The sequence below is a fragment of the Mobula hypostoma genome, chromosome 9, assembly GCF_963921235.1.
Source record: "Mobula hypostoma chromosome 9, sMobHyp1.1, whole genome shotgun sequence".
In the NCBI taxonomy this organism is placed as follows: Eukaryota; Metazoa; Chordata; class Chondrichthyes; order Myliobatiformes; family Myliobatidae; genus Mobula; species Mobula hypostoma.
In genome coordinates this window covers 54481910-54508384 of record NC_086105.1, presented here as the reverse complement: position 1 = coordinate 54508384, position 26475 = coordinate 54481910, and the positions used below count along the sequence as shown (strand labels likewise).

Here is a 26475-nt window from a genome sequence, read left to right as displayed (position 1 = left end):
CCTGAGGAGACTGAGGTCCTTTAACATCTGCCGGATGATGCAGAAAACGTTTTACGAGTCTGTGGTGGCCAGTGCTATCATGTTTGCTGTTGTGTGTTGGGGCAGCAGGCTGAGGGTAGCAGACACCAACAGAACCAACAAACTCATTCGTAAGGCCAGTGATGCTGTGGGGATGGAACTGGACTCTCTGACGGTGGTGTCTGAAAAGAGGATGCTGTCCAAGTTGCATGCCATCTTGGACAATGTCACCCATCCACCACATAACGTACTGGTTAGGCACAGGAGTACATTCAGCCAGAGACTCATTCCACCGAGCTGCAATACTGAGCGTCATAGGAAGTCATTCCTGCCTGGGGCCATCAAACTTTACAACTCCTCCCTTGGAGAGTCAGACACCCTGAACCAGTAGGCTGGTCCTGGACTTATTTCCATCTGGCATAATTTACATATTTAATTATTTATGGTTTTATATTGCTATATTTATACTCTATTCCTGATTGGTGCAACTGTTACGAAACCCAATTTCCCTCAGAATCAATAAAGTATGTCTGTCTGTCTGTTACCCATAGCCTTCTATTTTTCTAACCTCCATGTACCTCTCCAGGAGTCTCTTAAAAGACCCTATCATATCCCCCTCCACCACAGTCGACCAGCAGCCCATTCCACACACTCACTATCCCTGCGTAAAAAACTTACCCCTGACATCTCCTGTGTACCTACTTCCAAGCACCTTAAAACTGTGCCTTCTCCTGTTAACCATTTCAGCCCTGGGAAAAAAGCCTCTGACTATCCACATGATCAATGCCTCTCATCAACTTATAAACGTCCATCAGATCACCTCTTATCCTCCACTGCTCCAAGGAGACTGGCCAAGTTCACTCAACCTGTTCTCATAAGACATGCTCCCCAATCCGGACAACATCCTTGTAAATCTCCTCTACACTCTTTCTATAGTTTCCACATCCTTCCTGTAGTGAGGTGACCAGAACTGAGCACAGTACTCCAAGTGGGGTCTGACCAGGTTTCTATCTAGCTGTAATGTTATCTCTTGGCTCCTAAACTCAATCCCACGATTGATGAAGGCCAATGCACCGTATACCTTAACCACACAGTCAACCTGCACAGCAGCTTTGAGTGTCCTATGGACTCGGACCCCAAGATCCTTCTGATCCTCCACACTGCCAAGAGTCTTACCATTAATACTATATTCTGCCATCATATTTGACCTACCAAAATGCTCCTGTCATAAAAGGAGGGGCGGGGGCGCTGGGAGCAGACCTAAGTGCAAGACACAGACACTGAAGTACTAGGAACAGGACTTGACTAGAGAGCTGGGACAAGAACACAGACTAGGGCTAGGGCATTGGCTAGGCAAGCGGGACCAGGACAAGGAACTGGGAACTAGGAGTCTGGGCTTGGACTCCAAGCTGGAGACTGGACAAGGACCCAGAACCTGGGTCTTGACTTGGGCTTGTCCCCGGAACTAGGCGAGGACATGACATGGCTACAGGACTGGACATGGCCTGGGTTCTTTGAGGCGAGGACATGACAAAGCTTGGGTTCTTCGATGCAAGGACATGACGAGGCTTGGGTTCTTCAAGGTGAGGACATGACGAGGCTTGGGTTCTTTGAGGCGAGGACATGACGAGGCTTGGGTTCGGACTCCGAGCCAGAGACTGGACAAGGACCCAGAACCTGGGTCTTGACTCGGGCTTGGACTCCAGGACTGGACGGGGCCACAGGGGCAGAACAAGAACACAAACCTTGACTTGGTACTCAGGAACACCCGAGCCTTGGACTTGGAATGACAGGAATCTCGGAACCTTGGACTCGGGACGACAGGAATGCAGAACACAGAGCCTTGGTCTTGGGGAGGATAGGAGCACAGAGCCTTGGTCTAGAGCACGGTAACACGGAGCTTTGGACTTGAGAGACAGGAACACCGGGACATGGAACACAGAGCCGGGACCCCTCCTTGGGAACTGGACTTAGGGCTGGGATTCTACACAGAATGCTGAACATGACGAGACGGCTCCCAACATTAGGTAGCGGCAAATGGCCAGACCTACCTAGCAAAGGCATGGACACAGAGACGGTACCCAACACTAGGTAGTGGCAAACGGCCGAACCTACCTAGCGCAGGTGTGGACACAGAGGCAGTTTCAACTCAACGATAGACAGTTCCTTATCTTGACACAGCAAGGCTCCGGTCTCACTCCGGTGATAGAACTTGATAAGGTTGCTGGGTAAGGCTGCAGAAGGAAGGAGAAGGGAAGGGAACAGTCCAGCCTCGGGGTAACGGCAAAGAAGGCCTGACTTACCCCATGGAGGCAAGAACAGGAAGGGACAGATCCATCGCAGGGTAATGGGAAAGATGGCCTGACTTGCCCAACAGAGGCGAGGATGGGATACTGACGAGATGAACCAGCAACCACACTTGAACCCAGGGTCACTTATATTCCCAGCCCCAAGACGAGCATCAGGGGCCTATGATTAAGCCCAACTGAAACAAGGGACAGCCGGAAGACCCAAAGTCCAGAGTCCATGGACCGGACCGTGACAGTACCACCTCATACTTACCTGGGGTGAACTCCATCTGCCACTTCTCAGCCCAGTTTTGCACCCTATCACTGTCCAACTGTAACCTCTGACAGCACTCTACACTATGCACAACACCCCCAACCTTTGTGTCATCAGCAAATTTACTAACCGATTCCTCCACTTCCTCATCCAGGTCATTTATAAAAATCACAAAGAGAAGGGGACCCAGAACAGATCCCTGAGGCACACCACTGGTCACCGAACTCCATGTAGAATATGACCCATCTACAACCACTCTTTACCTTCTGTGGGCAAGCCAATTCTGGATCCACAAAGCAAGGACCCCATGGATCCCATACCTCCTTACTTTCTCAATAAGCCTTGCATGGGGTACCTTATCAAATGCCTTGCTAAAATCCATAAACACTACATTTACTGCTCTACCTTCATCAATGTGTTTAATCGCATCCTCAAAAAATTCAATCAGGCTGGTAAGGCATGACCTGCCTTTGACAAAGCCATGCTGACTACTCCTAATCATATTATGCCTCTCCAAATGTTCATAAATCCACATACACACACACACACGCCCCTAATTTGTATATATACACAGGTACATGGACACACACTGCACACTCAGTTACATGTATACACACACACATACAGATACTGCTGCAACTTGGAATGTGCCAGTTGGCAGCATTCCTCCATGGACATCTCGATATCCTGGCTGACCAACAACTTTCAGGCAGACCAAATGCGTCTTTCACTAAGTTGATGATGTGCCAGCAGCACTTGATGTTTGTCTCCAATGAAACAGCTCGTGGATGAGAGAGTCCTCTGTCACTCAACTGCTCGGCCCTTACATCTTTCTCCACACTGTCTTCATAGATTCACAGTCCGCAACGAGGTGAGGTCAGTTCCCCACTGCTGTTATCCCGTGGACAGCGCATGGTGAGAGTGATGCTCTGGGCTTACAGGGAGACCTCTCTCACCGCAGTTAGCCATGGAAGAATTAAAATATGGAAGAAGAAGTCAAACTCAAATGGATCAAGGACAGTAGAAGCAGACAAACCAATTCTTTGTTCATGGGGTCAAAGGAATGGAGGCTGCCATTTTGTACAGCTGCTCTACATCCTCCATTTTGTGAATCAGAGTTGCTTGGCTTTTGGTGTTTTAAAGTAGACACAATGATGCTCAAGGAAATCTGATGGACTAGAGGTTATTTCCAAATAAGAAGTTATTTGTGAGGTGTTCTTTGGTTGGATATAACATCAGGTTTGTGGTTGGATATAACATCAGGTTTGTGACTGTTGGGATCTGTGTCTGCCCTGATTGATTCAAACTAGTTACTGGCTTTATAACTGATTTAAAACAAAGAGCATAAATTACTAGCTATCAGTTGTCATTTGCAGAAGAAGGGCAATAAATGGAATCTGGTTTGGACCAGAGCCAATAAGAAGGTGTTAAAGGTCATTCAGATGACCCTTAGCCAATAACACTAAAATGCAACATTTGAAATGGTAAGCAATGAATATCAAAACAGAGGTTTTCAGATACAAGATAGTGATAACTTCAGAGATTCACCATCTCTGGAAGAACCCCACACCAGGGGCTGGGAGAAGAAGGATCGATTGTCTGGCCAATAGGAGATCCCCTATTTTGGTGTTATAAATTGGAATAGTGGTCTGAGTGTGTATTGGTACAGAGGAACAGTAGAAGTCATGTTCTAAATTGTTGGCCCAGGGTTAACATAGTTACTTCGCCGTCTGCGCAGAGACAGTAAGGTGCGAGTTTGATTAATTAAGTGTTGCGTAGTGAGTTTCATAACTAGCTTCATTGATGAATGGTCAACACTGCCAGCCAGGAAAGGTCTTGGTTCCTGTTAGTGGGGTCTGGTGATGAGGCATTCTGCCAGATGGTTTGGACAGTCTGATCAGGGAATTGCCCCACTGTTTCCATCAAGTCCTTCTTCTGAAGTGTCTGCAAAACGTGCTGTGCTGACCACTGCTTGATGAACTTGTGGTTAAAGGTGTTGGACTGGAAGAACTTTTCCACGAAGGACAGATAGTGTGGCAACGACCAGCTGACTGGGATGTTGTGCCGCAATTAGGCCAGACCCATCCTTTGCAACACTGGGGACAGATAGCACCTTGGTATGTGGTAGTACTTGTTTTCTACGTATTTAAGTTCCATACACGGCCTGATGCAACCACACACAAAGGTCTATGGCAGTATTGGGTACGTTTTTGCTGCCGTTCTCCAGGGATTAGTGTGGCCTGTGTGACCTGCTCCATTCTTAGATCCTCAGGTGAGCCTGAAGACAGTTCTGGTGATTCTCAAGCTGGAGAAGCAGGGGATGGGCCCATACCTGCACCAAGTACAACTACCCTGAGATCACCTCACACCTGATGACCAGCTTCTTCCCAGTCATTGATAGGGAGTGCCTTCCCGCAGTCCCAATTTATGTTTTACCTTCCCAGTCCACTCTAGCCAATTCTAGTTGCACACTTCAGATTCCCAGCTGTCGACGATCATGGCCTCACTCTCCATGCGGTTAACTCTGGCCCTTGATGCCAACTCAAATTGACCTCAGATCCGAGCAGTAGACAGTGGCATTGTTCATGTACAAGGAGGATTGACGTTCCTCCGTTGCCTGACAACATCACCCCTCATATGCTTTTGTCCTTCCTGATGGCTTTGGTACAGGGTCCTATGCAGCACACAAGCAAAACGGGGAGAACCCTGCCTGACTCCAGATTTGATGGGGAAGCTATCCGTTTCCACCCATTGATTTGGATTGCGCTACAGATGTATGTGTAGAGCAGTTGGATCCAATTCTTGATTAGGTCTCCAAAGTCCATTTTGGAGCCAAGTACAACTCAGCCAGTAAGCCGTCACATCTGCTAGTTTTATTCGAGTCAATGAATCAGCCAATCCAGGGCTGGAGGCTCTTCCTCTTGCTGTTGTCTAACACCTCTGTGATAGAGAACAGGAAGTTCTGGGTGGCCACGGTGTCCATAGCCTTTCAAAGAACTTAAGGTAGATTTATATAAATTATACAACCTTGAGATTCGCCTGCTTACAGGCAGCCACAAAGCAAGGAACCCGAAAGAACCCAATCTAAAAAAAGACCAACACCCACTGCACAGAGAAAGAGGGAAAAAAACACAAATCATGCAAACAATAAAAACAAGCAACAGCATTCCGAACCAGATTGAGTGCATAGACCCAGAGCCTGACCAGCTGGAGTGGGCCTATAGCCTCAGTCTTAGTTCATCACCTGTCGGGGAAAATTGCCACAAAGCTCACAAGCACAAAGCGCATAGCAGCTGGAGCAGAATCACGGCCTCCATGTCATGGAGTGAGAAATAAACATTGCAGAAGATGATCAGAAGCAGTGCGAGACTTCCGGTAGCGCTCATGGAGTGAAGTCGCGTTCTTGACTCGCTCCATTACCTCTGAGTTTTTTTTCTCTATGGTCAGCTATACTTTAATTAACCATTAAGGCATCAACTCTTACAATACTTTGAATTAAACTGAATTCTCCGACAACTGGATGGAACTTAGATCTGCTATGTCTAAGAACGAGAAAGACGGCAAGGATGGTAAACCTCCGGTTAAACCGAAAGCTACGGATCTCCCTCCGACTGAATCACCGGTGACTTTGAAAGCGATAGCGGAGTTAATTCAGAGGGAAATTTCAACCTCTGTTAGGGAGATGATTCGTGCGGAAATTGCAGGCCCTGTTAAAGACCTGATTCATACGGAAATCTCAACTAATTTCCAGAAAATTGCCGGTTTAATTGATAAGATGCAAACATGTATTGCGGAACATCAGTCGGCTATATCTGATCTTCAAAAATTCGCGCAACAAAGTGAGCTTAAGATGGGGAAAATCGAAGAAACAATTAATGTAATGAAGAAGAAACTTGACTTTTTGACTTTTAAAAACTCTGACTTGGAATCTAGAATGCGACGGCAGAATTTACGAATGATGGGCGTGAGGGAAGCCGCTGAAGGTAACAACCCCATGAAATATTTCTCCCAACTTTTAAAAGATGCATTCCCTACTGTATTTCCTGACCAACCACCGCTACTGGATCGTGTTCACAGAATCCCATCATACTCGTCTAGGTCAGATAGACCTAGGCATGTTATTTTACGTTTTCATTACTTTCAAGACAAGGAGAGACTGTTTCGATTTGCTCGATCTAAAGGTTTCATTGATTTTTCGGATCTTAAGTTCCGATTCGTGGAAGATTTCAGTAAACCAATCTGGGACCAACGGGTCCGTTACAGATCCGTGATGTCGGAATTCTATAAGAGGGATTTAAGACCAGCGCTGCTGTACCCTGCACGTCTAAGGATTCGCATGTCAGATGGAGCCCTTCGTTTTTTTGATTCTCCATTGGATGCCCAGAGTTATCTGGATCAACTTTCATCTCCAACATCTTAATTGCTTTCTTTTTAATTTTCTCCGTCGATCGGAGGCTGTGAATTGGTTGGTTTTAACTTTTCTGTGCCCTATTTGGGCAGAAAAGTTTACTTTCGATTTCTTAATATGGCTACTAAACTTTCTTTTTAACTGCGTCATTTCTTTCTTTTCCCAGGGGATTCTGGGTGGTTACTTCCCTTTTGTCATCTTACGTATTTCCTGTGCGGCCTTAAATTTTGTAGTTTTTGTTTAAATTTTATTCTGTTTTGCTTTTTATAATCACTTTATGTTAATAATCCTATTTTTTTTGTTGCTGTGTCTATTCATGAGTTTGAGGTTTATTGTGGTTTTTTTTTAATATATATTTTCCGGCTTTTGTTCTGTTCTGTGTGTATTCTAATTGAGCTAACTTTTTTTTACTTATTTTTTTATTGTTTTACAATTAGCTGATCCTTTTCATATTTATACCTTTTTTTTAGGGAGCGTATACCGGAAGTCATGGGGGTAGTTTTAGCGCTTGCTTCTTTCTGGCGGGTCTGCTTTAGATTTTGCCTTGGGGTCTTGGGCTGGGGGGTGGCGGGAGGGGCTTCACGTTTTAGTTTGTTTTTCTTTGGGCTATATACATTATTGAAGTACTGGTTGCGTCCTTTTCCCCGGTATCTTTTGTATGTTCTGTTCCCTCTCCGGGTTTGTGGGTCGCGCCTATTGTCAATCCTCCCTGTTGTGGGTTGACTTTAGGATTTATGGAGTCTATTATTAATTTTGTCTCCTGGAATACTAATGGTCTTAATCATCCTATTAAAAGAAAAAAAGTTTTTAAAGTGTTCCGGAGACTTAAAGCACAAATTTTATTTTTACAAGAGACCCATGTACGGAGGGGGGACAGACTACGTTTTTTCAAATTCTGGAAGGGACAACAATTTCATTCGAACTCCAATGCTAAGATTCGAGGCGTCTCTATTTTTATAGATTCCTCAGTTACTTTTATACAACAGGATATTATCTCTGATCCGAATGGTAGATTTTTATTGGTTAGTGGTTTACTATTTAATAAAAAAGTAGTTTTGGTTAATGTTTATGCTCCTAATATGGATTGTCCGGAATTTTATAAATCATTGTTTGATCAGTTTCCGAATTTGAACGAGTTTTCATTGATTTGGGGCGGAGATCTTAATACCTGTTTATCTCCAGCTTTGGACCGTTCAGCTCCTTTACGGACTTTACCTAATAAATCTGCGAATTTGATTAATTTTTTCCTTACTGATTCTGGGTCGACGGATATTTGGCGTTTTCTGCATCCTCAGGAAAAAGATTTTTCCTTTTTTTCACATGTTCATCATTCCTATTCAAGAATTGATTATTTTTTTATTGATTCTCGTCTCATTCCTTCAGTGATTAAATGTGATTATGATTCTATAACCATTTCGGATCATGCTCCACTTAAGCTTTCTATTAAAATTATGGCCAATATACCAAACAATAGACAATGGCGTTTTAATTCGCTGTTGCTTCAGGACTCGGACTTTGTTAATTTTATGAATGAACAGATTGAGCTTTTTTTTATAATTAACCATACAGAAGATATTTCGGTTAACACTCTTTGGGACACTTTTAAAGCCTATATTCGGGGTCAGATTATTTCGTATTCCGTTGCTTTGAGGAAGAAACAGAAGCAGGAGGAGATGGCAATTGTGGACAAGATTAAAGAAATTGATAAGAAATATGTTATGGCTCCTTCTGAGGAGCTATACAAACAAAGAACTGAACTTCAAATGGAACACAGTTTACTACTCTCGTCCTCGATTGTAAACCAATTAAAGAAAACAAGAAGTGATTTTTATGTTCACAGTGATAAAATTGGCAAGCTGCTGGCTAATCAATTGAAATCTAATTATGTTAAATCTCAAATCAATCAGATTTATAACCAAAATGATCGATTGATATTGGATCATGTGGGGATTAATCAAACCTTTTGTGATTTTTATTTTTCTTTATATCAATCAGAGTCTCCTCGAGATTCTAAATATATGAATGATTTTCTAGATAAGTTAGACTTTCCTCAGATTTCACAGGATATGTCTTCTTTATTAGATACTTCCATTACAATGGATGAGATTAAGAATGTTATTTTTTCTATGAATCTGGGGAAAGCTCCTGGCCCTGATGGGTTTACCGTTGAATTTTATAAATGTTTTGCTTCTTTATTGATTCCCTGGCTCTATAAGGTTTTTGAGGCTTCTTTGAAACTTGGTAAACTTCCGGAATCTTTTAATAGAGCATCAATTTCTTTAATACTAAAGAAGGATAAAGACCCTGCTCAATGTGCATCTTATAGACCAATATCTTTATTAAATGTTGATTCTAAAGTCTTTTCTAAGTTATTAGCAAATAGACTAGAAAAAGTACTTCCTTCTATTATTTCGGAAGACCAAACGGGTTTTATTAAAGGTCGTTACTCTTTTTATAATATTCGTACATTGTTAAATATCGTTTATACTCCCTCACAAAATGTTCCTGAGTGTGTTATTTCTTTAGATGCCGAGAAAGCTTTTGATAGAGTAGAATGGCCTTATTTATTTAAGGTGCTTGAAATGTTTAATTTTAGCCTGAAATTTATATCCTGGATTAAACTGTTATATCACTCCCCTGTAGCCTCGGTTCGTACTAACTCTTTAAACTCACCTTTTTTTCCTCTCTTTCGTGGTACTCGACAAGGCTGTCCTCTTAGTCCCCTATTATTTGATATTGCATTAGAACCTCTTGCAATTGCTATTCGAGAATCTTCAAATATTACTGGGATAACTCGGGGATTAAAGTCCCATAAATTATCACTCTATGCTGATGATTTACTTTTATATATTTCTAATCCTGAGAGATCTATTCCTGCTGTTTTAGAGTTATTAGCACAATTTGGTCTTTTCTCAGGTTATAAATTAAATCTTAGTAAGAGTGAACTTTTTCCGATTAATAAACATCTTCCCTTATATTATAAATTTCCATTTAAATTGATTAATAATTACCTTTCATATCTTGGGATTAAAATTACTTGTAAACATAAAGATTTATTTAAGACTAACTTTTTACCATTAATAGACCATATTACTCAACTTTCATCTAAATGGTTTCCTTTATATTTAACTTTGATTGGTCGTATTAATGCAGTTAAGATGTTTTTTTTGCCAAAATTTTTATATGTGTTTCAGGCATTACCAATTTTCGTTCCTAAATCTTTTTTTGATAAAGTCGACTCTAAAATTTCTTCATTTATTTGGCAGAATAAGAATCCGAGACTGGGTAAAATACATTTACAGAAAGCTAAGAGAGATGGAGGTTTAGCATTACCTAACTTTAGATTTTATTATTGGGCTATTAATATTCGACATATGAAATTTTGGTTACTTGACCGGGATATACTATCTATTCCTAGATGGGTAGCATTGGAATTACAATCTGTTCAGGGTTATACACTTGGTTCTATTTTAGGTTCATCTCTTCCTTTTGATTCGAAACGCCTTAAGCAGGTCTCTAACCCGATCGTTAAATATGCTTTGCGTATTTGGTTTCAATTCAGAAAATTTTTTGATCTTAATCAATTCGGGTTAGCGATTCCTATTTTAGGTAACATTTTTTCCTCCCTCTTTTACGGATCGCGCTTTTCAAACTTGGAAGACTAAGGGTATTTTACAGTTTTTGGATTTATTTTTAGATGGTTCCCTTATGTCTTTTGAACAATTATCTAATAAATATAACCTATCAAGAATACATTTTTTTAGATATTTACAAGTTAGAAATTTTCTAAGTACTATACTTCCTTCCTTTCCAATGCTTCCTCCTATATATATTTTAGATTCGATAATTAACCTTAATCCATGTCAGAAAGGTGCATCGGCTATGATTTATAATATTATTATGAAACTCAGGAAAGCTCCATTTGATAAGATTAGGGTAGATTGGGAACAGGAATTGGGGCTTACCATTTCTGTGGATGATTGGGGGCAGATTTTACAATTAGTTAATACTTCCTCTATTTGTGCTAAACATTCCCTAATTCAATTTAAAGTGGTGCATAGAGCACATATGTCCAAAGATAAGTTAGCGCGTTTTTACTCGCATATTAATCCTTTCTGTGATAGATGTTCGGGGCAGATAGCCTCTTTAACTCATATGTTTTGGTCTTGCCCTACTTTGGAAACTTTTTGGAGAGATATTTTCAATATTATTTCTAAGGTATTAAATATAGATATCTCTCCTCACCCTATTACTGCTATCTTTGGACTACCTAAAATTTCTAGTAATCTTTCCCCTTCAGCCCGTAGAATGATTGCATTTCTTACTTTAATGGCGAAAAGATGTATTTTACAACATTGGAAAGAGCTTAATGCTCCAACTACCTTTTTTTGGTTTTCTCAGACGATTTTATGTTTGAATCTGGAGAAAATTAGAAGTAACCTTCATGATTCTTCATTTAAATTTGAACAGATTTGGGGACCTTTTATTCGATATTTTCATTTAATGTAATATTTACCCTTCTTGTTTTTTTTTTCACTGTTTTAATGGAGGTCGGGATTGAGGACGTGATTTTAAGTTTAACTCTGTTTGGTTTCAAGTTAGCCCATTGCTTTGCTTTGCTTTTAGTTAGTTGCACGGTGGGTTTTTTTTTTGGGGTTTTTTTTTCTTTTTTTCTATTGATATATATAAAATCTAGTATACTATTATGTTATTTTGGTTTCTTATGCTTAAATTACATTGTTTGTAGTATTTTCTTTTTGGTATTGTTATCTTTTGGAATTTTATTATACTTTAACATTGTATTAATGTTTATATGGCTTACCTTTTTTGTATACTTACTCAATAAAAAGATTTAAAAAGAAAGAAAGAAAGAAAGAAGCAGTGCAACCCTTATCGCCTGTCCCGACACCCTGCCCTTCTAGTCTATCAGGGTCGGCATTTAAATTGAATTGACTTTGTTTCTTACATCCTTCACATACATGAGGAGTAAAAATCTTTACATTAGGTCTCCACCTAAATGTGCAATCATAGTAATTTATAATAACTTATAATAAATAGAACAGTCAGTGAAATGATGTAACATAAATTGTCCGAACACTGGGTCATACTACGCACTAGGACCTGGGCCCTGCCGCAGTGATATGCAACGGGTCTAGACCTCACTGCCCAGCCCATGGCTGCAGCTGTACTCCACCTCTCCAAATCGGTACAGCATTTAAATTGATTCAATCTCGTTCCCAGTTTAGCTGGATGGGCTCTGAAACTCCTCTCTAAATTCTAAGTTTGTGTATGTTTACAAAATACAATTAAGTTGGTCAGTAAAACTATAGAAAATCTTTCTTTGTACTTTTGTCAGTTAAATAAAGGTTCACGTGAATTAACATATCACAGATTTTTGTTTTTATTGCATTTTGGAAAATATCCCAACTTTTCTGGAATTGGGGTTTGTACATTTGTTCTGCAGATTTGCTAAGTATGCCCACAGTAAAAGAATCTAGGATTGTATGTGGTGACATGCATGTACTCTGATAATAAATTTTATTTTGAGCTTTGATTTCTGAATGGTCCATGAATCTATGAACACTACCTTACTAACTTGCTCCCATTTTGCACTAGTTTTTAAAATGTACTTCTTACTGTAACTTATAGTATTTTTTATGTATTGCAATGTACTATTGCCATAAAACAACAAATTTCACGCGTACGTGCCGGAGGAACTCAGTAAGCATTCTATGAACACCACAACAAACTGCAACTGCCCTTCAAATCCTTTGAGGAAGAACTCAAGGTAACAAGAGCCAGAGAAGTGCTACAGTATAGGGACTCAAGTGACCCGAAGGTGGCTAGAGCAGGGATCCAAGAGAGGACTGGCAGGAAGTGGAGGGCAGAGGAAGCTGTTCAGGAAGCAGAGGCGAGGCTGCGTCACAGGAGGCTGGTGGGAGTGGTCACACGAGGCTGAGCTGGGCTAGGATCCTTTCCAGCTCCCCAAATGGACACCAGAGGGAAGGAAAGGCGTTGTCTAGTTCAGGAGGAGGTGAGAGCAGTAGTGGAGGAGATGAGAGCCTGCAAGGCGGTGGGAATGAAGCAACAGGGAGCTTGGACAAGATGGGAGAATGCGGTTGAGAGGCAAGTGACCTGGGCTGATCTTTGTAAAGCCAAACAACACCGCATCCAATTTCTCATCCAGGCAGTGTACGATGTGCTTCCAAGCCCATCAAACCTGCACACATGGGGCAAGGCAGAGTCATCTGCGTGCCCACTGTGCTCCAAGTGAGGAACCCTGGAGCACATCTTCAGCGGCTGCGCAAGGGCAATTGGTGAGGGACAGTACCAATGGAGGCATGATCAGGTCCTGAAGACCATCGCTGAAGCCATCAGTGCAGGTGTTGAGTGGGCAAAGCGGTCCCGACCCTCCAAGCAGACCATTGCCTTTGTCAGAACTGGGGAGCAGCCAATACCCGCCAAAAGGTCAGGTATCCTGACGTCTGCAAGGGACTGGCAGCTGTTGGTGGACCTCAAATGGCAGCTGAAGTTCCCTGACCATATCGCAGCCACCACCCTGCGATCAGACATTGTCCTTGTGTCTGAGTCTACTAAGCAAGTGGTGCTGCTGGAGCTGACAGTCCCATGGGAAGATCGCTTGGCAGAGGCCTTTGAGGACTGGTCAGCAAGCGTCAGCAGGCTGGATGGAGAGCGAGGTGTCTCCCAGTGGAGGTTGGATGTAGGAGATTCGCAGCCCATTCCTTAGCCAGAGCCTTCAGCATTTTGGGCATCGAGGGAGAGAGGAAGAGGAGGGCCATCCGCAGTACCACCAATGTGGCAGAGAGGGCCTCAAGATGGCTGTGGCTCAAAAGAGGGGAGCCATGGAGTCATAAGTAGCTAGCCATCTGGACACAAGATGGGGTCTGATCAGCCCCGGCTGGATCACCTGGAGGAGGGTGTATGATGTTGAAAGACCCGAAACACCCGATGATTCCAGGAACATCACTGAAAATGTGTCCGGAGGCATCAGTAGATGTATGTACACAGCATGGAAAAGAGTATAGTCAACTGTTTTCCCTTTCCCACTGATGTTGCCTGACCTGCTAAGCTCCTCCAGCATTTTATGTGCATTGCTTGGATTTCCAGCATCTGCAGATTTTCTCTTGTCAGTGATAGTAAACCTGATTTTGATTCTGATTGTATAACTTTATCAAGTAATTCTGTGTATTTTCTGACTTACGGAGAAAATTGTCTTATGAGTAGACGTAAAAACCCTTTGTAACCCAGGTATGTTATTCCTCAGTTCAAAAGTTGGTTGTGGAGCTGTACAAAATGGAGTGCCATGAAACAGCCATTGACACTAATCTTGTAGGTTGTGTGACCAACTCAGTCGTTCAATTTTGAATATGCCACATAAAGATGATGGCGGTGCGACACAGCTGAATATCTGTTATCTGTCAAGTAGGGTGCCGTGCACAATCCTGATTTGATGGAGACAGACGTGAGAGCACGGAGGGACATCTGGTGAAACTTCTGAAATGCCTGTTTCGCTGCCGCTGCTACTGTTTGATCGAGAATCTCTGGAGGGGAAGGTCCCGAGTCCTCGGCTTTGCTTGTTGCTCGGCAGCTGGGGCGGGGTTGAAGCGCTCGGCAGAGATGGTGCTCGGTGCTTGGTGTTGGAGGCTCGAAGTTTTCAGATGGACTCAGAGTCGGCTGTGGTCAGGTGCTTCCAGGGTGCTACATCGACAAGATTGCGGCGCTGGAGGTTCATGGCAGGGAGAGTTTCTCCCCTCTACCGCCTGCGTGAGATGATGGGCTATCGGGACTTTTTTTTACCATGACAATGGTCTGTTCTTTATCAAATTACGGTATTGCTTTGCACTGTTATAACTATATGTTATAATTACGTGGTTTTTGTCAGTTTTAGTTTTGGTCTGTCCTGTGTTTCTGTGATATCATACTGGAGGAACATAGTATCATTTCTTAATGCATGCATTTCTAAATGACAATTAATGAGGACTGAGTGTCCTCATAATCTAATCTAATCTAATATTTTACACTAAAACCCACCTTTGCTGAATCCATGGACTCCGCCCACTCGCAATGTCCCAGGTTTAAGACCCATGGAGCAGCACTGTAGAAACGGGGGGGGGGGGAGGGAATCGCAGCTGAGGGCACATTTAAGGTCCAGTGCGAGCTTCACAACCTATGCTTTCACGTGAAGAAGGAATATTTAGGTGAAGGCCAGTGTGGTGGACATGGGGCAGAAGACATCTGTGGGCTGTCCCAGACTGGCGCATGCCCTTGCGAGCAGGACGCATGAGGTGATGTGGGTCGGTTAGTTGGCATACTTGGAGATCGAGCCTGGAATTTGCGATTCTGTTGTCGGCTAGCCTAGGGATCAATGTTGAGGATCAAGGCTTGAAAGTCTGGAAATCATTGCCTGATGGCTAAAGACTGCAGACTGAAGACCTGGAGGGCTGTCCACGTGTGTGGGTGGGAGGGAGGTTGTTGTTGTTTTGTTGCTTGTTGTGTGCTCTGTTCTGCTGAGCATTGATGGGCATACCAAGTTGGTGCCAGAAGATGTGGCAATACTTGTGGGCTGCACCAGCACATCACTATGAGTATTGGGTGTTAGCACTAATAATGCATTTCACCGTATGTTTTGACATATATGTGATAAGTAAATCTGACTCAGTCTGAAGCTGATAAAGATAGCCAGCGAAAAGGGGACAGAGATCTGAAGAGGAAGATGAAAAAGCAACTTCTTTAGACAGCACTATAGATTTCAAGATCTCACCTTAAAGGTTAGCGGCAGCTCAATAATGTACAGGTCAATGTAATCAAACTTCAGGAGTCTAAGAGACTTTTCCAGGGCAGGCCTTACCAACTCTGGGGGATGGAATGTGCTCCAAAGCTGTAAGTTAGACAAGCTTGATATTAGAAAAGCAATCTGAATCAGCTTATCCAGGACTTCTTATCTTCATTATGCATATATGCTGTAGCTGTGTTCATGGCTGAATCTCAGGACGAGCCTAAAGGCTGTATGGGCTCCTGTGTTGTGGGAGAAGGGGGAACATGCACATGGTAAATATACAATGTCTGAATCACAGAAAACTGAGAGACTGCAGGTACCGGAATCTGGTGCAACATACAAATGGCTGAAGGAACTCAACAGGTCAGGCAGCAAATGTGGAGAGAAATATAGGGTTGACCCTTCAGGATGACACCCTTCATGACCTGAAATTCAACTGTTGACTTTTTTGAGTCACGGAGTCATGTTTGATTCATAAGCTAATAAGCTGGCACGCTGCTGGAAATTGATACTTCAGACCAGGAATATTCAAAGAGGTGGATCTAATGAGCCAACTCAGCCCGAAATGTAAACTGTTTATTCTTTCCCATAGATGCTGCCTAGCCTGCTAAGCTCCTCCAGCATTTTGAACGTGTTGCTTAGATGTATTTTTTTTTTTACCAGGATGCTACCTGCATTAGAGAACATATCTTATGAGGAGAGGTTGAACAAGCTAGGGCATTTTTCTTTGGAGTGAAGGAGGATGATGGAGTTGTATTAAGATTATGAGAAACATAGATATTGGATAGCCAGCACCTCCTCTCTAGGACTGCAATTGCCAATACCAGAGGAAATCAGTTTAAGGTGAGTGGAGGAAAGTTTTGGGGAGATGCAGAGTGCTGAGTGTGTGAAATGCACCACCAGGGGTGGTGGTAGAGACAGATACATTAGGGACATTTAAAAGACTCTTAGGTTGGGACATAATCTTCAAGGGTAATAATTTGTTCTATTCCTAATTCATCAGGACCTGCTGCCTTTCCTTTCTTCATCTTATTCATTGCATTATGAACTTCAGATTTTAAAATATTTGGACCTTCAATGTTCTTCTTAATTTCTGGTGTTTCGCCTCGATTGTCTTCAAACAATTCCTGAACATACTCAGTCCACCTGTTCATAATCTCATCTTTTTCCATGATAATGGTATCATCCTTTGCTTTCAAACATCCATCTGAAGAACAGAGGAGCTTTTTACCAGTGACATTCTTGATTTGTTGATGTAACCTTTTTGGATCAGTAATAGGGATTCTTTCTATTTGCTCACGTTCCTGGTTTAACGATTCTTCTTTGGCTTTTTGACATAAGCTTTTAACTTTTTTATCTAAGGACTTATATTCTATAGGATTTGCTTTCTTCTGTCTCCTTTCTTCAATTAGATTTTTGATTTCATCTGTCATCCATTTATTCTTTGTGCTTTTTCCTTTTTTAGGAATCACTGACTTTGCTGATTCTACTAAGGCATCCCTTAGAGAGTTAAACTTCATTTTTATATGATTGCTATCATCTTCAACAGATTCTATTTCTAGACTTTGAAATCTATTCCTTACTTCAGTTGTAAATTTTTGTCTTAAGTTTTCTTCTTTAATTAATTGCGAGTAGTCAAGGGATTGTTCAAGTTTTCGCTTCTTTAGTTTTTTAAGTTTTACTTTTACATGACATATTACTGGGTTATGGTCACTATCACAGTCTGCACCTGGATATGTTTTGCATTGAGTCACTGAGCTTCTAAATCTTTGGTTTATAGTAATAAAGTCAACTTGATTTCTGGTGTTATCACCTGGACTTTTCCAGGTCCACAAGTGTCTTGAATGGTTCTTAAAGTAGGTATTCATGGTGACCTGATTATTCATCTTGCACCATTCTACTCGCTTCTCACCTCTCTCATTTCTTTCCCCTAGTCCAAATTTTCCTATGGTATTTCCATCAGCACCTTGTCCTACTTTAGCATTTAGATCTCCCAATACAATAACAATATCTTGAGATTTGCATCCATTCTTTGCTTGTTCAAGCTCTTCATAGAATTTATCTATGTCCTCATTTGTTCCATCTATTGTTGGTGCATATACCTGCATAATTGCTAAATCGAATGGTTGTCCTCTGAATCTAACAAGGAGCACTCTTTCTGATATTGCCCAATGTCCTAAAAACACTTTTTGCCATGTTTTCATCCATAAGAATTCCTACTCCATTAGTATGGGATGTTCCACAAGAATAAATTAAGTGTTTTATTTCTATTCTGACATGTTCCAGCACCTGTCCGACGAACTTCATTAATTCCCATGATGGTAAACCTGGAGCAATAGAATGTGAATTACATAGGACCATACGTTTAATGAGTCATATCACGAAGATACTTCTAAGAATTCTGATGACGAGAGCTAAAAGTAAGATACAAGCTGAAATAGGTAAAGAGCAATGTGGTTTTGTGAAAGACAAAGGTACAAGAAACGCAGTATTGATGTTAGGGATACTATCAGAATGAGCTATTCAGATGCAAAAAGATTTCTTTGTTTGTTTTATCGACGACACAAAAGCATTTGATAAAGTGAAGCACAATAAGTTATTTGAAATATTACAGGAAACTCTAGACTAGATCTAGATTCGAAAGACCTCCGCCTAATCAGAAATCTGTAATGGGAACCAACTGCTGCTGTGAGAATAGATGGAGAAGTGAGTCAGTTTATGAAAATCAAGAAAGGCATTAGACAAGGGTGTGTTTTCTCCCCTGATTTGTTTAATGTGTACAGTGAAACAATACTACAAAAAAATAAGAGGCATCTTGGGGAATCAAAGTTGGCGGTGAAAACATCAATAATTTCAGATACGCAGATGACACTGTGTTAATTGCAAGTATGGAGGAAGAACTACAAAACTTAATAGATATAATTGTTGAAGAAAGTGCAAAAATGGGTCTATCTATCAATTGCAAAAAGACGGAATGTATGGTGATATCCAAAAAGAAGGAGAATCCTATCTGCAGGATGAGAATAAACGGGGAAGACATAAAACAAGTACAGAACTTTTGCTACTTAGGAAGCTGGGTGACATCAGATGGCAGGTGCGACATGGACATCAAAAGAAGAATAGGGTTGGCAAAAGACACCTTTACGAGAATGAAGAGTATACTGACCAACACTAAACTAGGCATGACAACCTGGTTCAGAGTACTGAAATGTTACGTTTATCCAGTTATGTTATATGGCTCAGAATGTTGGACAATATCTAGTAACATGAGAAAATGAATTGTAGCAGCAGAGATGTGGTTTTTGAGGAGGATGCAAAAAAAATCATGGATGAAACGAATATCTAATGAGGATGTCATGAACAGAGCAAACACAAAAAGAGAAATAATGTATGAGATCATGAAAAGGCAACGTAACTTCAATGGACGTGATTAGGAAAGATGAGTTAGAATGCACGGTAATTATGGGAAAGATCGAAGGGAAGAAAGCAAGAGGAAGACAAAGACAAATGATGATGGAGACAGCAGCCAGAGAACTGGAAATGAATACTAATGAATTGATCCACTTGACCCGAAACAGGAGTGTGTGGGCCATGGCAGTCAAAGCTCAAACTGGGCATGGCACCTGATGATGATGATGAGATTGGGACATGGATGAAAGAAAAATGCAAGATTCTGTGCTGTTTAGAAGGGATGGGTTAGATTGATTGTGGAGAAGGTTAAAGTTAGCTCAACATCATGGGCTCTGTACAGTGCTGTAGTGTTCTATGTTCTACTTGTTTGCATGTTTGATAGGTTGAGTGAGCTCAGGATTTTCTCTTTGGAATAAAGATGGATGAGAGCTGACTTGATAGAGGAGTACAAGAGGCGTATGATCAAGTGGATAGCCAGAAACATTTTCCCAGAGCAGAAATGGCTAATACCCCAAGGCATAATTTTAAGGTGATTGGAGAAAATTACAGGGGGAATGGCAGAGGTAAGTTTTATTTACACAGAGAGTGGTGAGTGTGTGAAATGTTTTGCTAAGTGTGCATTAGGGACATTTAAGAAACCTAGATAGGCACATTATGATAGAAAAATGGAGGGCTGGTTAAGAGGGAAGTGTTAGATTGATTGCAGAGTAGGTTAAAATGTCAGTACAACACTGTTGGTCAAAGGGCCTGTACTCCATGTTCTACATACCATATCTGCATAGGTGTCTTTGTGCTGGCTTTCAGGTATCTGCAGCCACTGGGTGAAAAGGCTGGTTCTCCAGACATTCGTGGAACAAACTAATTGAGAGTCAGCAGTTCGAGAGAAGGAGAGATCCTTGGAATGGAATTACCTTTCCACAGTAATAGATGTCGTCACGGTTGACTGTCCCATCAGTGATCTTTTCCTGAACGGCCCTTCCAACCTCATCTTCATTGCCATAGATCAATGCTCCGTCGAAGTGCCGGTAACCTACATCGATTGCTAATTTGACTGAATTATAACAAAAACCCTTGGGAGTCTGTGAAACAAGCAACATACGGTATATAAACAAAGTGAACAGAAGTTTGCAAATTATTTCAGACTGACAGAGCTCAGTGTTTAGTTATTACACCCTCTCCCCCTCGAGAACGCAAGTGGGCAATGGCATTCATAAAGCCCGGAGCTGCTTGCCTTCGTGGCCTTGACAGGTATATGTAACAAGCTAGAGTACAGGAGAATGAGAGGTGACCGCATGGAAATTTATAAACTTATGAGGGGAATGGATAAGGTGGACGGTCATATTCTTTTCCCCAGAGTTGGGAAGGCCAAAACTAATGGGCAAAGGTACGAGGTCGGAGGGGAGAGATTTAAAAAAGAGCGGAGAAATAATTTCTTTACACAGAGGGCAGTGTGTACCTTGGACAAGCAGCCAAGGGAAGTGATCGGTGCACTGATAACTCTCACTCTACAGACTCTCACTTCAGCGTCATGTAAACATTTAGAAGACACATCCTGTTCTTGTGTCCACAGTGTCTATGTCGCTGATGGGTAATAATGGTTTCAGCATGGAAACATCTGGGTAACCCCTGCCCTGGCCGCGACTCATTTTCAGTTTTGTAACCAACTTTCAATCCATCCTACAACTCAGTGTTGCATCGCACCCCTCCATAGGGACGTAAGCAATACCATATCATTTATTTTTTTATTATTTAGAGGTACAGCACGGAACAGGCCCTTTTGGCCTAATGAGCCCCCACTGCCCAGCAACCCACCGACTTAACCCTAGCCTAATCATAGGACAACTTACAATAACTAATTAACCTACTAACTGGACCGTGCAGGGAACTGGAACACCCGGAGGAAATCCACGCCATCATGGTGAGAACGTATAGTACAAACTCCTTACAGACAGTGGCTGGAATTGAACCTGGGTTGCTGGTGTTCTAAAGCATGACACTAGCCACTATACTACCATGCCACCCCACTATGTACATATGGAACTGCTTGCAGGCAGTCATTAACTGAAACATCAACTCTTTTAATAAGCCTATACTCACTAGAGTTTAGAAGAACGAGAAGGGCTAATCTTATTGAAACCTATTGAATTTTGAAAGGCCTAGATAGAGCGAACATGGGGAGACGTTTATAATAGTGGGGGATCTAGGACCAGATAGCACAGCCTCAGAATAGAAGAATATCCCTTTAGAACAGAGTTGAGGAGGAATTTCTTTAGCTTGAGGGTGGCGTATTTGTGGAATTCACTGCTACAGGTGGCTATTCAGGCAGAGTCATTGGGTAAAGCAGAAATTGATGGATTCCTGATTAGTAAGGACATTAAATGTTATGGGGAGGGGAAGATGGGAGAATGGGGTTGACATTGATAATGTATCAGCCATGATGCAATGGCAGAGAAGACTCAATGGGCCAAATAGCGTAATTCTGCTCCTATGTTTTATGTCGTATGGTCTTTTCTCTCCACAGATAATTGAGTTAAATAGATAGATAGATATACTTTATTAATCCCGAGGGAAATTTGGTTTTGTTACAGCCGCACCAACCACGAATAGAGCGTAAATATAGCAATACAAAAAACCCCAACAATCAAACAACAAAATGCAAAACTATGCCAGATGGAAAATAAGTCCAGGACCAGTCTGTTGGCTCAGGGTGTCTGACCCTCCACGGGAGGAGCTGCACGTTCGATGGTTATTGAGTGTTTACAACATTTTTCTGCTTTTTCTTCTCGCTTCACATCAACTGATTTTTGATGTCTCTTGTGCATTTTAACAAGGGTATCCAAAAGTCTGGTAAAGTTTATCTGTTTCATAATCTCAATTTTTTCTCTTTGCTTACTCAAACTCCATGAGACTACTTCAGTGTAATCTGCTTTTCAGAAACCTGCATTCTTGGCTGCATGATATTTGTGATTTCATCTTAGGAATGCTAATAGTACCCTTCCTGTTATAAATTCGACATGACTTCTTGATCTGAAGATTGGAATTACAGTATGCTGGTACTTAACGGATTTCCGCACCGATAACCATATCTGAATCCACCCATTCCTCCAAGCAGTACATGAAGGTGGCATTTGGCATACTTGCCTTCGTTAGTCAGGGTGTGGAACTCACATCTCATTTCCTTGCCTCCCCCGGTGCTCCCCCAGCTTTTTCTTTCTTCCATGGCCTTCTGTCCTCTCCTATTAGATTCCCCCCCTCCAGCTCTGTATCTCTTTCACCAATTAACTTCCCAGCTCCTTACTTTATTCCTCCCCCTCCCAGTTTCACCTATCACTGTGTGTTTCTTCCTCCCCTCCTCCCAGCTTCTAACTCCGACTCTCTATCTTTATTTCTTCAGTGCTGATGAAGGGTTTCGGCCCAAAACATCGACTGCACTCTTTCCCATAGGTGCTGCCTGGCCTGCTGAGTTCCTCCAGCATTTTGTGTGTGTTGCTTGGATTTCCAGCATCTGCAGATTTTCTCCTGTTTGTGCGTGGAACACAAGAGTTGAGATGTCATGTTACAACTATAGAAGTTGTTGGTGAGATCACACTTGGAGTATTGTGTGCAGTTTTGGGTCACCCAACTCTAGGAAGAATGGCATTAAGCTGGAAATGGTGCAGAAATGATTCACAAGGATGTTACTGGGACTGAAAGACTTGAGTCATAAGGAAAGTCTGGATTGGCTGGGACTATTTTCTCTGGAGCTTAGAAGGCTGATGGGTGAGCTTTTAGAGATTTATAAAATAATGTGAGATGTAAAGATGAGTATTGTGACGAGAATACACATAGATTAAGATGTTAGCTGTCCTGTGCTGGCACCAGTGGGATCAGCAGTTGGTCTGCCACCTGTCTTCAGGAGAGAGAGAGATAAGGAAAACAATGGAGCAGTATTTGGAGATGTTAATGAAGGGACGGGAGAGAGTAACGGAAGGGGAGCTGTCAAGATCGGCTCCCCCTTTGAACCCTGAACTGTTTGAAGTGATGGACAGGTGATACCCCAGCAGGGGGATAAAAAAGGGACAGGTTCGCTAAGGCAGGACACACACGACACACACGCCACCCGAGGTAACGAGACCCTGGAAGCGGTACGCTTCTCACGAGTGGGTGAGAAGTACCAGACAACGACCAGGGTGGAAAGGTACGATCAGCGGGAACCCGGTGTGTGTCCGCCCTTGCCTGGGTGCCGGGTTCACTGCAGAGGATCGACCGCATCTGGAGGAGGGGTCACAGTCGGTGACCTCAGGTGACATCACCAAGGACCCGCCCAAAAGTTGCTCGTGAGCAATCTCGCTGGTCTGTGAGTGAAGCTGTGCTGAATGATGAGTTGTTCCTATTCTATCTCTCTCTTCCCCCACCTTGTCCATCGCCATGGCAACGATTACTGCGAACTGAACTACTAACTGGACTGAACTTTGAGTCATTTTGAAATTGGTCATTTACCCCTAGACAACGATAGAGCTTGATTGATGCTGTTATCTTAATTCTGTGCACATGTGTGGTTATCATTGTTGAATTGTTGCATTTATTATCCTTTCGATTACTGTGTTGTTTGTTTCTTTAATAAAACTTTCTTAGTTCTAGTACTCCAGACTCCAACTGAGTGATCCATTTCTGCTGGTTTGGCAACCCAGTTACGGGGTACGTAACAGTATTCACAGTCTTTTGGCCAGGAAAGACTAAAAGAAGAGGGCATAGATTTAAGGTGAGAGGGGATAATTTTAAAAGGGACCTTTTTTTTACACTGAAGGACCTGTTCTCATGCTGTCTATCTCTGTGAACCTATGTCTGTTGCGGGAGGAAGTAATATCATGTTTATCTTCATTATTCTCTTTTTTTTAAATTTTATTTTTATTTGGATAAGGAATTCACAAATAGCATGTATTTTTTTCACACATATAACCTTTTCCATTTTTTTATATGTATAAAACTATAATTAATTATACATTCTTAAGTACACATTGAGATGATATAAAAGGAAATTAGACACTTAAATAGATAATTATGTACTGTGGTAATTCTAATCTATTAGGCTAAGTAATGGTATTAGTTGTTAAGAAAAATAGTAATAATAGTTTCCATATAACTCTTCTAGACCATTTCCACTGGTCCAAAATGTTGTATGTAAGCCTATGTAACAACCATTGTAGGTGTTTATATCCTAATTTGTTCATGCTTGCTCCTGCCCACAGACATAATTATCCAATCCCTATGTACTTATTTACTTAATTTTTTCATTTTTTATCCCTTTCCCAAATCTTTCCCTTTACTTGTGTTAATTCTCTATTTTCCAAAAGAAAACAAAAAAAAAAGACATTTAGACTAGGGGTGCTTACGTTAGCAATATTACTGTGTTGATGAGAAGAGCAGTATAAATCATTAGGAGAGTCATCTAAAGTCTGCTCGCATTGGGGTTATATATTCAATCCATTTATTCCAGATATGATAAAATTTTTCTTTTTGAATTCTCAGGGAGTAAGTCAACTTTTCCATTTTAAATATTTCCAAGATAATTTCGTGCCAATCTTCTAATGTAGGTGGTATTGGATTTAGCCACTTTCTAGTGATTGATTTCTTACTTGCCGCTAAGAGGGCCTGCAGCAACTTTATATCTTCCTTCTGTTCAAGAAACAATACATGCCCCAAATAGAGCGCCTCAAAATTCAGAGGTATCTGGGACCTAAGTACCTTAACTAATGTTTTATGAATACCTTCCCAATATAGACTTAATTTAGGGCAATCCCAGAAAATATGAAAATGATTTGCCTCCTTGGAGCCGCACCTTCTCCAACACATCACGTTTGTATCTTTATATTTTTCCTGATATGGGGTCTTGAAGTATCTTATAATGTTTTTCCAACAATGTTCACTCCAAGTCAAAGAATTAGTCGAGGACCATTGAAAGCTGCAGATTTTCCACCAAGCCTCCTCTGAAAGTACCAACCCTGCTTCTTTCTCCCACTTCTCTTTAATATACAGTGTATTTACATTTTTAGCATGGGAGAGTGCATTATATAATCGAGAAACTGATTTACTAGGTATTGAACTGCAAGCCGAATTCAGAATCTTAAAAATTTCTAATTCTACTGTTGATAGGTCTATATATCTACAACTCTGGTTAACATAGTTTCGTACTTGAAGGTACCTAAAAAAGTCATTGTGTTCTAGGCCATGTTTGTCCTGCAGGATTTGGAAACTTTGTAATACTCTTTTATCTATAAATGAGAGGTCGGTTGCAAGACCTTTCTTTATCCATAGCTCAAATCTTTTATCTCCTCCGTTGGGAAGGAATTCGGTATCATATGCACACCATCTAAAGAGTTTTAACATGTTATTAATTCCACATGAATTAACCACCTTCTGCCATACTTTTAATGTAAGATTTATCCAACTGTTTTTAAATTTTTCCAACTGGGCCATCAATCCTTTGTCACCTATTGAGGCCTGTAGAGGAAAAATGTCAACTAATCCAAATTCTATTTCCTTCCATCTAGCCTTATATTCCCTATTACACCAATATAACAGAGGGGTTATCTGTGAGGCATAAAAATAATTTCTCAGGCAAGGAAGAACCATACCTCCTCCTTCCTTCCCTAACTGTAAGGTGTTATATCGAATTCTAGGTTTCTTTCCTTGCCAAATGAAGCGGGAAATCCATTTGTCCCATTCCCTGAATTGATTATCATCCACCTCCACCGGTAAGGTACGGAAAAGATACAATAACCGAGGAAGAATATTCATTTTTATAGTATTTATCCTTGAATTTAAACTTAAAAAGGAGATAAGGTTCCACCTATGCATATCTGCTTTTATCTCTGAGATTAATGGCCCATAATTTACCTGTGACAGTGTTGAAAGATCCTTCGGCAGGGTTATTCCTAAATATTTTAATGATTTAGCTTCCCACTTAAGATCGTATGTATCCTGCAATTTTTTGGGTGGTGTATAATTTAGGGACATGACCTGCGTTTTCTTTACATTTATTTTATAACCTGATATTTTCCCAAAGTCATCCAACAGTGTAAACAATCCTATAAATGATTTTTCTGGTTCACTCAGAAGACCAAGACATCATCTGCGAATAACGCCACTTTCTGTTCAATCCCTGCCACCTTGATACTTTTTACGATTTCGCTCTGTCTTATTAGTTGGGCAAGTGGTTCAATATATAGCGCAAAAAGGAGAAGAGAAATTGGGCATCCCTGTCTAGTGCCTCTCTCTAAAATGAAGGAGTCAGAGAGGT

At 41.4% G+C, this 26475-nt stretch overlaps 1 protein-coding gene across 4 annotated transcripts in view; it reads right to left on the bottom strand.

The window, feature by feature from the left end:
* Positions 1–26475, bottom strand: part of LOC134351729 (aldo-keto reductase family 1 member D1-like) — a 78579-nt gene that overhangs the window by 32726 nt on the left and 19378 nt on the right. For all 4 annotated transcript variants that reach the window (XM_063058312.1, XM_063058311.1, XM_063058313.1 and 1 more), the window contains exons 3-4: positions 20108–20275; positions 15771–15887 (exon numbers count right to left, since the gene is read on the bottom strand). In XM_063058312.1, coding sequence (XP_062914382.1) covers positions 15771–15887; positions 20108–20275 — 285 coding nt within the window. The remainder of the gene's footprint in view (positions 1–15770; positions 15888–20107; positions 20276–26475) is intronic.